Source organism: Poeciliopsis prolifica, unplaced genomic scaffold (assembly GCF_027474105.1).
Source record: "Poeciliopsis prolifica strain line A6 unplaced genomic scaffold, Auburn_PproV2 SCAFFOLD077, whole genome shotgun sequence".
NCBI classification, from domain to species: domain Eukaryota; kingdom Metazoa; phylum Chordata; class Actinopteri; order Cyprinodontiformes; family Poeciliidae; genus Poeciliopsis; species Poeciliopsis prolifica.
In genome coordinates, this window is record NW_026562452.1 from 1,413,411 (window position 1) to 1,427,769 (window position 14,359).

The 14,359-nt window shown below is 35.9% G+C and overlaps 1 protein-coding gene across 1 annotated transcript in view; it reads left to right on the forward strand.

The window, feature by feature from the left end:
• Positions 1–1,590: 1,590 nt before the first annotated feature.
• The window catches only part of baiap3 (BAI1 associated protein 3), a 39,920-nt gene continuing 27,151 nt past the window's right edge, over positions 1,591–14,359 (forward strand). Inside the window, exons 1-2 of the mRNA XM_055021586.1 lie at positions 1,591–1,847; positions 10,516–10,658. Coding sequence (XP_054877561.1) covers positions 10,522–10,658 — 137 coding nt within the window. The 5' untranslated portion in view covers positions 1,591–1,847; positions 10,516–10,521. The remainder of the gene's footprint in view (positions 1,848–10,515; positions 10,659–14,359) is intronic.

Here is a 14,359-nt window from a genome sequence, read left to right on the forward strand (position 1 = left end):
AATTTACTTGCATGTCCTCCTGTCATAAACTAAAGAGTGAGCAAATGTCTGGTGTTATGCAAATCTGACTTGACTGTAAATATACCAGTTTTTATTGAAAATTAAGGAACAGTATGCACAAACAGGTATGACAGAAATAAACAAAGGAAATCTTTAAATTTTTTTTGTTGTTTTTTTTTTTTATAATTCTGGTTTGAAATGTTAGCTGCATATTAGCATTTGGTTTAATTTAAAGTGAGCAATTAAAGTTTGATGTTACAGTAAGTTGTTTACTGAGTTCTTAAGTCTAACCCCTGACCTTAGCTTCCAGAAGTTATCTTCTGTATTTTGAAAATTATTTAAAAGCACAATATTGTTTGCTGGACTCACTCTTAAACATTAAATAGACTTTGTGTATTTGCCATGTTGTATCTCTGTCATGCATCATCATACTACTACATTAACTCCTGGCTGTGTTCGAGCTAATTAAGCGAAAGAAAGGAAAAACCCATGAATCACGTGTTGATTGACAGCTGAACTTGCTTCCCTCTGCCTCAGAGAGGATTTTTCTCGGCGACATCCCCTCAGCAACAGTCAAATGATGCGTTCACGGACATTCTGTAAACATTTACTTCATAACTTATCCACGTTAAAAATGAACGCATATTCAATGAATTAGAAAAAGTACATTTATTCTACGATTAAGCAAAACTTCAGCGTATTTTCTAAACATAAAATATGTGCTTGATTTCAAAAAGTAATGTCTTTATATTTGGAAACCAAACTATTTATATCAAATTAATGCAAATTATTCCAAAGAGAAACAACGAAATCTATTATTGCCACTGTGTTTAATTAACATTGCGTTGCTGAAATAATACATATTCTCTGATCTACAGTCTTTTGTGGAAGTAGGCATGTCTAATTAAGGATATCAAGGTTTGAAAGCATTGTTCTTTCAAAACGATTCAATTGTTAGATTTTTTTTTTCCAACGCTGTATGGTGCACTGTCCTTCCCCTCCTCTACCCAAGTGAAAAAAGGCTTTTACAATTGAGCAACTAGTTTAAGTTAAATATGCTTATTGTTTTTATCAATTGTTCTTACTATCTTTGTTTATATTAAGACTCAGCTGTATCTCTGCAAAGCATCTTGTATTTTTGTTCTATAAAAGGTGCTCTGCAAAAAATGTTTACTTATTTTCTTACTAAATCAGAACAAATAACGTTATTGTAACTCAAATAATAATCAATTATATATATATATATTATTATTATGTTAACTGAAGTAAAAAAAACTGAAATAGTGGTATTGTTTCTGAAGCTTGTAATACCCTGGGAATTTCATACATTTTCTCATTTCCTATAACCTGACAAAATTAAACTATAACAAGGATTATGTGCTTTAACAAATTATCGTTTTTATAAATAACTTTTGCTTAAAAAAAAAAAAACAAAAAAAAAACCCTCCAATTATTTCTCAGAAGCGTTCTTTTTTTTTTTTTTTTCCTTTTTTTTTTTTTCCAAATTGTAAGCCGATGGCGGGAACACGTTTCTGGCTAAATGGTAAATGTCTGACAGTCGACAGGGTCCTTGAAGTATCGCTCGACTTCCTATGGCCATATTTGGGTTGGCATCGGGGGAGCGAAGGGGTGAGCATTTCGAGAGACTAATAAGGGCTTTTGTCTGTCGTCTATCTGAGGAAAAAGACCCAAACGTTGTTTTCTCATAAGTTGACTGCGTCACGTTCACAGCAAGGAGCGACGTCCTGCTGCACTGATCAGAGCTGTGATTGTAGGAACTCTGACACACGCAACCTTTGCAAAAGAAAAAAAAATATCACACTGGAAAAAACTGTCAAGAGACGCAGGTAAGATATATTTATGTAATTTGTACTTATGAAAAAATATAAACATTGTTGGTCAAGATAGATTATGCACTAGTTGTTCTTATGATTCCATAATTGCGAAATATGACCCTGAACGTGCACCTGTTGATTTGAATTAAGTTCCAGACAATTCCAAATCAGTTATTCTTGAAGGATAAAGTTCTACAAATGTTCCAGTAACAGTAAAATAATTTAAGGGACTATGTCGGGGATGAAGATTTCGTACAAAGGAATATGACTTGTCTGACAAGAAAAATATTTTTTGTTCTATATGACTGAAATATAAGCAGAAGTTCCCTGCATGTTAAACAAGAAGGTTCTACCCATGCAAACCTAATCAGCTGGTAAGGATTGACTCAGACTCAAAATTTACACATTTTTATTTATTTTTTATTTTTCTAACGGGAAATTATGCCAAGATAAGAAAAAACTAATTAGAAAACAATAAAATATGGTAAAGTGAAGAGCTGAAGATATGGCTGCAGACTGAAGACATCCTGAGTTGACTGATGCACTTGATGGCTCGTTTTAGAAGCAGTGCTATGAAGAATCCTGTGGAGGTCTCTCTCACTCTCTCTCGCTATTACACACACAGGCACACGCACTCACAGAATTCACAGCTCCAACTGTCTTACCCCAGAGACAGCCCCAGCAGTTCAGTGCTTTCAATTTACCTGTGCTGCCTGTATTGACAATAATTACATGCCCAGCTGATTAAAAGGGCAATAAAAACTATTAGGTTTCATTATTAATCAGCTGAATACAGAACAATAGAGCTTAAACTCTGCGAGCGTAATCGTCACGAATATCTGTGTTTTGCAGAAATCTTCTGTGGATCATGATTTGTCCTTCAGCACAACTCACAACTGATTTTCTTCAGAAGCAGACTGGTGCAGGTCATAGCCTCACTTCAGGCTGATCTGTGTGTCCTTGCTAATTAATCATAAGAACTGCAGAATGAATGTGTGTTCATAACTCAATAATAATTTCTTAAAACCACAGCTTCCCTGCATGTGTTGAGTCATGACAAAAAAAATGGTTATAGTAATGCAGTACAACTGGGTTGCTTTGTTCAATCTGTAATTACAGCCTGTTGAACAGTAGTATGACTTCATCACATTCTTCTTAATGTGGCATAGTGTCTTGTGGATGCAGATGGATGTTTTTGTGTAAACTATGGAGGTGGCTTTATTGCAGAAAAACTAAATGTCTGCTATTTTTGACTGAAGAGGTACTTTTGGAGTGTTATCAAGCTGACAAAAGAGTGTATTATTGGGGTATAATAAGCAAGACTTTGTGCCATTGTACTAGATGAACATTTTTTGTGTGCAACTGTCAGTGATTTTTTTTTTTTTTTTGCTTGGCTGTGCAGCAAAGGCTTTTTACAAAAGCACACAGCCATCAATTCTTGGAATATTCTCTGGCAATCAATTCTGAAGCCAAAGTGCCTGTCATGTGTCTTAATGTCGTAAGCTGCTTGCAATAGACCAGTATTGTGCTTTTTTAGCTTGTTATGGATTATGTGTTATCCACAGGTGGTTGCAGTTAAAGATCCCAGTCATGTCTGCTCTGTTTTTACATCCTTCCCTCCCTCCATTTGGAAAGCTTGTTAAGGGTTCGATGAAGACCTGACACTGTGATCCATTTAGCCTATGAGTCCCTAAGGGCCTGCCACATAATAACATTAGTGGTCATTGATAAAGCTTTTTGCTCTGTCTTAAACCTCATCATAAAACATCAGTAGCACTACAGAATAATCTCCTGAAGGTTATGATATAATTTCAATCTGTATTCCCTCTGGCTGGTGTGCGAAACACGGTCTTGAGAAATATTAAGGTCCTAAGTGAAAGTGTTGTTACATTCAATTACATAAGCTGTCTGCAACCTTTTTTTGTGGCGACTCAAAGGAATGTATTGAATTATCTTCTCCCTGGTATTTATATTGATTAAAGCTATTAAGACTCACACAAGGACACGTGTTCCTGCATGAAGCCGGTGTTAATAAATGGATGGAAAGTACGTTGAAATGATCTTTATCATTTCTGTGATTTTAGATTTTGTATGAAATCATAAACTCGACAATGAATTTCTTAGGTATATGATTTATACTGAAATATTCTCAGGAGTGCCTGGTGTACTCATAAAAAACTGTGCACCTTTCAAATCATTTGATCTTTTTGTCTGTTGAACCAGGCATCATTAAACTTGTTATTTATGAAGTGTGCATTTGGATAAACATATTATGACCAAAGGGGTTGTTTTTTCATCCTTCGCAGAATTCCATTTACCTGTATTTACTGGCTCCTTTCCCTCTACTGTTACCATAGAGACACTCCATCCCCATCAGCAAGTCGACTTTGGTTGCAGGGCTCATCGGCTCTCTTGCAGGAGCGAGTCCGGTAGGCAAGTGCCTCTCTGGTTTGACTTCGGCACCAATGTAGCGAGAAAGGCATTTACTTAGCTTTGACAGTGTTTCCCTGGAAGCCTGTGGCCCGGCCAAGGCGGCACGTCACCCCGTTTTGTCACTTTGCGTTGACGACCGAGACCGTGTGAAATCCAGCTGGGAGAAATCCACCCCTGTAATTGAAATGAGTTCACCTGGGAGACAGCTGCAGCGCCGTGCCTGGAAGCTGTCACAGTCTGTGCATGTGGAAGTGATATGAGAACCACTGAGCAGTTATCACTCGGCCTGTGACACCATTGTTTCAAAGTTGGGAAACGTTTTCACTGCAGCAAACATGCCTCAGGTATTCCAGATGCATGACATTTAGATATGTGACGAAAAGAGCATCACATATAAAGCAGAGAGCTGGTAAATAGGAGTCACTCGATGGAGCATGAAACATTGAACAGTTCACCTGCAGTGACAAAATCCACATAAATATAGCTGCAGCACAGCTTGAAGGTGGAGGTGCTTACACTCTCATGCGAGTTTTGATGAGTAGAAGCATGGATTTCTAACAATATTTGTGAAAATTTCAACTACTATCTTTGATTTTGATTTTATAATCTCAAGTAAGACTTTCTAAATTGTTTTTTATTGTTTTTTTTTTGCACTGTATATTATCTTACTTTGCATATTTCATCTGGTTTCTGTGCACCATAAAGGAGTAATTGTGGAGTTGGCACAATGCAGCAGCCTTTCATCCTGGATCATCATGCCAACAGAATATGGTTTGATGCCTCTTAAGAAGCAAACTCACCCAAAAACAAGATTTATGTGTTTGCGGAAGCTCTTTTCAACACTAACAGACAGCTGTTTTTGCTTTGCTGCCAGTTCTGTAATATAAAAAATATCTCTGATTTTCAGAGATATTTGAAAAAAAAACTTTTTTTCTAGTTCACTGTTACAAATGGCTGTAAAAACTACAGCATGAAAATGTAGTAAGGTGGCTGGATTTTGGAAATACAACTCTTTCCTGTGATCTGAAATGCGTATGGATAGTATATGGGACGTGGTTAGATCGCTGGATCACGCGTGGAATTTTACGGCTGTACTGTAAATTTTTAATGTCCAGTTGCAATGTGGGAGACGTACAGATGGATCCCTTCCTTGATCCTTCAAAGGATGAAAAGGACAGACATTTAGAATTTTGACTGCAAGTTTTACATAAAAAGCTGGTAAAACATTTTTTTATCACTTTGACATGCAATTTGTTTGGAAACTTTGGCGTTTGTTGTTGCAAACAACAAATGCTTCACTGAGACTCTGACGACAATTTAACTGTATCTTGGCATTAACATAAAACTTTCAAATAAAACTGCAAAACACAATGCAATAGCTTAAGCATTCCGTGAACTGCTTGTAGACTGAAAACTGTAGTTTTAAAAGTTTGAAAAGAGTGATCATTCAGTATTTTTCATGACTGGAAACATTTCCTAAAAAAAGCAATCCATTTTTTTCTGTAAGTATGAAAAAAGAAAATACTGCACCCTTCTTTCAGCCAGCTCACTGGTGGTTCCACATGGTCAAGGAAAGCACCAGTCTCTCCTGCATTTGTGTCTTTCATCTCCTTAAAAGAACTGTGAATCATAGAAATAGTTAAAGATTTTTTTTTTTCGTTTTTGTGTTTTTCAAACTGTGACTTTTAAAAGCTTTGGGTGTACCATAGCATGAGTAACAGCCCTAAACTCAGCTCCACATTATGCACTGAAGGCAAATTTTCCTTGGCTCAAAGCCAACCAGACACAAACTTTATGTATGATTCGAGAGGAGATGAAAAGTTTAAGGTCCTGGGTTTGAATCCCTATGTGGGGATTTTTGTATGGAGTTTTTTGTCTTTTCCTCCTGTGTACCTGGGTTTTCTCTGGCTACTCCACACTTATGGAATATTCCACTGTCTTCCTCCCTCTAAATGTATGCATATTTGGTTAATTGACCTCTGAATTGCCAAAACGTGTGTCTTGGTCATGGTCTTTGTCTTGCCCAGTATTGGATTGGCGACCTGGCCAAGCTGTATCCAACTCCCAATCCATTGACTGATGGCCATAGAGCCCTATGTCCATCAATCCTTGCATCTTGCCCCCTCCCCCCTGCACGAACCTGCAAGGATTAATCTTGTGCAGAAAATCAATGGATGGATTGATGTCTATATTGGTTCTTTGTCTGTTTTGCTTGAGAGCAGAAAACGTCCAAAGTCTGCACGTGAAATACGTCATTCCTGTGTTATATCTAGTTTTTCATTGATATTTTTTCATATTTAGAATAATTATTTTTAATTATGCAGAGAAATGAAGGTGAATAAAATAGGATGCCATAAAGCAGATATACAATCTGCTTCAAAATGTAGCATTTAGAGAACTTGCATAAGCTCAGAGAGCAATCGACAGCTTTAAAAATAACTAACGTTTAGTTATTTTGTTGTGTCTTTGTGACTCATCAGCAACCCATGGGACCTTCTTTTAAGCATCTCATGCAGGGCATTTATGCTGCTTGGTTCTAAACTGTTTATGTTGAAATTCAAATTCTAAAATACTTTAATGATCCCAGAGGGAAATTAAATAAATGTTAGAGAAGACAGAGCCTGCCAATGACTGAAGCTGAACTCAACTTATGAAACATGCACACCCCCACAGACATACATACACACTTGTTGATGACATTAATTAAGTCAGGGAATCATGGCCTGGAGTGAGAAAATTATACATTGTATCTTTAATATATATATAAAAAAACACCTTAGCAAATAATTTTATTTTTCTGTGGATATTGTCAGACTTGGATGAGAAACCTCATATTGAAATACAAGAAATATCCAGATTTAAATCCATCTGAAATTAAGTTTTTGTGACCTTCATTGGGTTTGCTTTGAGCTTGACTGAAGTGACAACATGATGAAATGACCAGAAATATAGTTATTTTAATAAATTAGCCACAGTTGCAGGTGTAAAATGTACAAAGTAAAAAATATCTTATTTTCTTTTCCATAAATATGTCTAAAATTTTCTTGAACTTCTTTTAATATTTCTGCTTCTGTATACAAAGACCCAGCAACTCATTACATCTGAGTTCTCACAAATTTATTGTGCCATCAAGGAAGTCAAGAGATATTTCAGCAGTCAGAACAAGATGTTTTTTGGGGTTTTTTTTGCTAACAATGATTTTGTCATTTCTACTTTTAAGTAGCCACTATGTGTTACTCCAAGTCACAGCTATCACAGCAAAGATTATATAAGGTATAATTTGAATATCTCCAGTTTTTCTCAGGTGAGTAACACACTGGCATTTTCATTACAGAAGAACTAAAAACTGAAAACATAGTAATGTACTGTATGCATGTCAGCCTCCTAACTAGACAGCAGACTGTTCTTTGGCTCAGACAATGATGCATCTTGTACCATGAATTTTGGACTTTCTCTGAGCCAGAACTCTTCGTGCATTCTGCTTTCCATTCTGTTGGCTCAGTGCTCCAAATGATTACACTCAAAGAGGCCAACATGTTTCATTTGCTGGATCCATTTAGTGTAAGCACTATGCTACTAAATAGGCAAACCTAAACTGTGCCATTCAAAACCAAGGGAGAAAAATGAATTAGCGTTGCCTCTAATATGGACCACAACAACAAGCACCCTCTTCCTACAAGCACACCAGGCTAATTGTCCTCAAAACCACTGACAATGCTTCATGGCATCATTTTCACATTGACGCAAAGACATAAGCTGTCATCTGTTGAAAAGAGTAACTGACTGCAAGCTTGAGTGTGCCTGGCTGTCTCTGAAAACAACTATTCCATCAATCAAATCCCGTCTCTGTTTAGACTTTGCTGCGTGTTTTTTTTTGTTTTTTGTGCGTGTTTTGTTGCTTCTATTTTTCCCTGCTGCTCGCAACTGTTGGAGTTTAAAAAGATGCAGTTAAGCAGGTGGTGCTTGTTAATAGGGCTGTTAAAACGTATTTTCCCACTCGCAGCTTTCGTCTTTTTTTCCCTTTTCTGTCCCACTAAAATGTGACAGATCATCAAACATGTTTTGATATTAGACAAAGATACGTTGAGTGAAACCAAAGTGTACCTTTCAAATGATTTGATTTACTTAAGGAATAGCCTTTCAAACCAAGATGTTGCTGTGTGATTAACCCAAATAATTAGTTGTAGAACCCATGAAATAAAATATCCAGTGTTTTTTTTATTTTACATCACAATGAAAGAATTTAGGTCAAATTCATTTTGGAGCTTTTGATTTTAATTAGCCACATTTGAGGGTTTTGAGTATGAAAAACCTTTTTTATGGTAATTTATCAGAATTTGAATCTGATTTAATTCCAGACTTTGACAAGGTTTCTTGTTTCTGATTTTTTGAGACAGGCAGAGGTAGATGTGTCGTTTGGGTGCATTTTCCTGCTGTTTAACTCGGATACTCTTGAACTTAAACTCAAACTTGATGGCTTGATATTCTCATTCAGGACTTTCTGAGAGAGAAATTCATGGTTCCACCAAGGAAGTCAGGTTATCCAGGTTCTGAGGCAGTAAGGAATCCTCAGATCATCACACTACCACCACCAAATTTCAACAGATGTAGCAGAACATACATCATTCTCAAAACGAGAGTTTAGCCATCAGTAGGCTTGTCCCGCTATTCTTTATTTCCTGGACAAATATTTGAAATTTTTAAATGTTTGGCTGTACAATAAATGTACGGTACGTTTGTATGACTGAAAACCTTGAAATCTGCACGAGCTGAATACAAAATATTTTTTGTAAAAGACTTATAAGTAGGTGTGCAGCTACAGGGACTATGATAAATTATGGTTTGTTTCAATGAAGACTGCTTGATATGAACATGCTGGTTCTGGTATGATTAAAATAATTAACTAATAATAAAAGTGAAAGCTGCTCTCAAATTAAAGTCCTTCCCTGAAGTCTTGCAAAAAAGGTCATAAGTAGGAGCTGCAGTCGAAAGGAACCTCATTTTATGTTTGCTCACAGTCCCTGTTCTGTGTAAAATGAGTTGGTGCTGTGCATAGGAAATATAAAGTTTGATTTCTATGCATGTTCTATTGTTACATGCCGCTCAGAGAATATGACAAAATGTTCTGTTGTATAAAACATCTCTGTTAGGAACAGTTTGTTCCATTCCTCTGTGTAGAGTAGGGACTGTGAGGTCATATGATTTGGACATGCTTAGAGGACTCCAGGAAGCCAAAATGAAAATTCACTTTGTGGCAAGTGGTTCCGAGTACGCCAACTCTGTCTCTGAGAATTGCTTAGCAACACATTGCCAATCTCTCTGAGGTCGCCTAGTAGGCTCATGTTGCTGTCACGATAACCCAAGAATAACTTTCTCTGCAATGATTGGATGACATTTGAAAAAAAAAAAGTTCCCTTATGTTGGTAAATAAGATAGAAAATAATTATTTACTGTGTTTTTTTTTCTCTAAATATGTCTTTTACCTGTGTTTATAATAGAATTTATGTTTATTTTTTGTCACCCAAATCTAATATCTGTAGTCAACATGTGCATAGTTAAGAGGTTTAGGTTTTTTACAATAACATACTTTCAAAAGCTATGGCTTTGAAAGTGAATAACTCAAGACATTCACTTTAAAAAATCATATATTACCCTCTGGTAATGGTATGAAGATTAACTTAGACTGAAAAGTAAGAGATGCACAAAGTTAACAAGCGTCCTTCTTAAGCTCAGAAGTTTCACAGATATCACTAGAGTCTGTTTGCACAAGATATGTTCAATCAAATTTTAATTATCCTTTAATAACATCCAGTAATTATATCTATGTACATATAGGATTAACGTGTCATTTCCTTTATGTTTTCTGCATTTTCTCAAAACAAACCATATGCCAAAAAGCTTTTCCATTAACTAATCTGGGCATGTTACTAAATACAATTTTAAGGTGACTTTTTAAATTATATGTTTCATAAAAATGGCAACAATTATTGCTTTAGAGTGGCTCTTTATTTTTTAAGCTTTTCAAGAATACATATAAGTATATATTTTAAAAAAATATTTTGAACGTGCAAATTTATATAGTCTTGAATCTTGGGGTTGAGAGAGCTAAAAAAATATATTATTAATGCTCTACTCAGTTAAAACATAAAAACTGAAAGAATCTCAACCTAACTTTTTGTATTAATTCTTTCAAATGAATTAAAATAAATGTCTAGTCAGGCTGATGTTTAATTTTTGTCATTGCCAGAGAAACATGACGACACTGCTTGACCTGAAGAGTAGTGTGCTAAGGCAGGTCCAGAGGAGCCAGTCTCTGAGGACTCGGAGGGAGGCCCCGCCCACTGCCAGCAGTCCCCTCACACACTGTCCTACGGAGCCTTTACCTCGCAGGTGAGTCACTGTTGATCATACAAATGTACACCTACACAAAGAATATGTAAAAAAAAAATGTCATCCTTTCATCTCCTGGTTTTGAGTGAGGACAACCTCAGATAATATTTACGCAACATGACAAAGCTGAAATTCAAAAGTAATGTGTAGAAAAGCTCCTAAACTCTTGAGGACATCTTGTAGCAATGATAATTTTGAGGTAATTGCCTTCTATCTTAAATTGTGGGAGAATTTTGACCTTTGTTACTTCACAGGTATTTCTTTATGTCCATTTAAATGACAACTTATTGTAATTTTAAATGTACTCTTTTTATAACACCTTTGAGTTCTAGTTTTATCATTGTAATATTCATAACTTTTACATTTCATGCACTAAGTGATTCCAGGATGACTGAGTGTGTATCATTGTATTATTTATTATTTTTTTTAACTTTATTTTTTTTTATTTTTTTTGCAATTTATGTTCATATAATACAATTTGAACTAAACAGTAACACTTTTGCAAAATACATTGGTAAGAAGACTGACAACTGAATTTATTTTCATTTGCAAATAATGTTTTTTTCTGTGAAATGATGGATCCAGAACTTTCCACACTGATAGGTACAACAGATTTTCGTTTTTAATTTGAATCATTGTTGCTGTTGTCTTTGCTTTTCAACATCATAGTAACAGACACTTGAATGTTCCAATCAAACAAAAGGACAAATCTCTTGCTTTTACATATTTAATTGAAGTTGATGATATTCAGTGTTTTTGATCGAAAACACCTGACTGAATCATAAACCTTGCTTAACATTGAACGTAAGTGTTCAGTCTGTACAAATCCATATTACTTTCTCTAAAGCTGCAAGCTACTGCTTGAATTATTATTTGCTTGATTGTTCCCATTACGGATAAGTAATAGCTTTGCTTATGAGATTCTTTTTTTGTGAAACTACAGCGCGGTCAAGGTACCTCAACAGATAATAACATGTCTTCAGAAATGGCAGAAAAAGCTCTGAAGTAATAATTCATGTTTGCTATTCATTTGTTTTCCACTGGCTGTGTTGCCGAAGCTACGGGTCATAATTTCTTGCTGGCACAATGTGATGATATATCACATTTATACCTAAGCCATGGCTCACTCTGAAAAAGCCATCCAGACACAGACTTCCCCCCTGTGACACATTAACCACACTGTTACATGCACAGACAGGCTCTTCAGGGATATAAATGCTGCTTGCTTGTAAAGCAGCTTTAAAACGTGGTTCTGATGTCAAAAAGCTTCCTGAATTTATTTCAGTGATAAAAAAGGCTTCTCAGATTAGGGAGTAGCTTAGCAAACCACTATCATTTTCAAATTTCCCTCAGGTGTACATTTAATTATTCCGGTCATGACTCTGCCAACTTGTTTTGTTTGAGGGGATCTTTCAATAATTCAAGTTGTTTCAAGAAAAATTTGGATTTTTTAGGGTCTAAACTCAATCCTAACTTCATGATAATTCAGACTAGAAAGGCAGAGAGTATTCTCCATTTCCATGAACACAACAGACCACTAGTAGCATGATGTTCTATCTCGACAGTTTCTACTGTGCTAGTTATTTTGTCGGCCACTTATGTTACTGAGAAAGCTTAAATCTAATTATAATACAATTCTCACTTTAGATTTTTGTAGTCCGTGATTTGGCCTCAAACTATTTTAAGTACAGAGAACTATGGGAAAACAGCTTAGATTGATTAGGCAATGACTGGTGCCTCGTTACAAAGTATACACTTTCTTAAAAGTTAATATTTCACAAAAACAGATTTCCCAAATTTCAATGCTTTTAATGAATTTACAAGGGTAGTAATCAGGGAGGAATGTCAAAGGGCTGACCAAGGACCCAATGGGCATGCACTTCACAAATAAGCAGTGTATGGCAGAGCAGCTGAACAGACATGGGCTGCTTGAATTTGACCAGAAAAAATATTAGAAATCATAAAACCAGGACAAAGAAAGTTATCTGATTTGATCAAACCAATAGAAAATCTTGTGTTTTGAACCTTAACACGATAATATTTGTAATACCTTCATATTTTGACGACAGATGATTAGCGACGCTGTAGTTGCCAAAGATAAATTTACCTGCATTTTGTATCTTGATTGAACATCAACCTCAATGTTGACTTACATTCTATCATTTCTTATATTTTTGCATCTCTATTTGCTTTCCTTTTGGCCAGTGGAGGGGCAGGCAGCATAGTTCTCACCATGCGGTTTGATATGATAACTAATGAAGTCTCTCAGGTGAAAAGAGTCATCTCATATTTTCCAGTCTCATTCTGAGCTTCATCTCAACCCAAAAGTGATAGTGTGAAGCTGAGGTTTCTATGGCAACCCAAATACAGGATGCTGTCACAACGTGAACCTTTACTTATAAAGACAACTACATCTATTTTTTTACCAGGGAAGTTTACCGCAGTTATGTGTTGCATGAAGTTACATTTGGGATTTGAATGATTAAAGCTCGGCATACATGATAATACATGATTTGATTTATTTTCTTCTTATTATTATTTAATCCAGTGTCATTTTGTTTTATTTATTCTGTTTTAATGCCGCTCAGATGTGGTTTGGAGTTCTTCATTAGCAGCTGATAGGAACTGACAGACTATGTCTCACCTTCTTCTCATTTTCCGTACCAGTTTCCTGGAGCTGCAGCTTTCCCACTGAGCCTCAGCCTGAGCGCTCATCATTAGATCCAGGCTGTTGATCTTTGTTATCCATTCAGACTGCCGCTGACCTGCCTGCACTCTCACTCTAATTGAGAATTTGCAAATGAGGCCGGGTAGATTTAGACTGCTTCGTTTGCAGCTGTTGACCCAGTGGTAGAGTCAGTCGTCAGAGCTGAGGCTCTCTGAGTAGACAGTGACTGGCAGACAGAGGACATAAATATTTAATTCAGTTGAGCACATTATTGGTTTTACCTCTGTGAGAACTGATCGTTAAATCTCTAGAAATGTAAAAAAAAAAAAAAAGAACTTAACTCGGACGTGAGCTGGTCAGACTGTGGAGAAAAACCCACAGGATTTATGTTTGATTGTATATTTCTGCTGGTTATTTACATGTTTAGTCTTCCCTCTGATTGCTTTCAGCAGTGGCAAATGTGATTTTTCACACTTAATTTGCTTTTGTTTTAAATCAGAAACTTGCGGCAATGTCTTTAATAGCTTTGATTCCTTGTTGTTCCTGTACGGAAGCTATTACATCTTAATATTATAGAAAATGAATTAAAACGTTGTTAACTAGGAATCCTGAATATATCACATAGTTTACATAGTTTTACTCAAAAGCTCATTTATAAATTATTATTCCTCATGAAACCAGAGTATTAAAAAAAGTTGTTTTTGAAATTTAAGTCAAAAGTAAAACTTACATATTACATAGCAGTTATGGAAACCCCAGAGTGGGGTTTGATGATGAATTGTCAATGATTTGGAAAGCTATGTCCTCTGGTGGAGTTTTATGTTTCAGACAAAGTAATGTGATTTTTCTATTGTAATTCAGTGTAGTAGTTCACAAACTGTCTTTGTATCGTGCTTAGGCACGATACAAAGACAGACAGAATGACAAAATTGACATTCTTAAATTAACTTTGTGGTTAAACAACCTGGAAGGCATTAATCGAGAGTAAAGCTATTTCCAACAGAAAACTGCATCTCTCTGACACTGTCCTTTA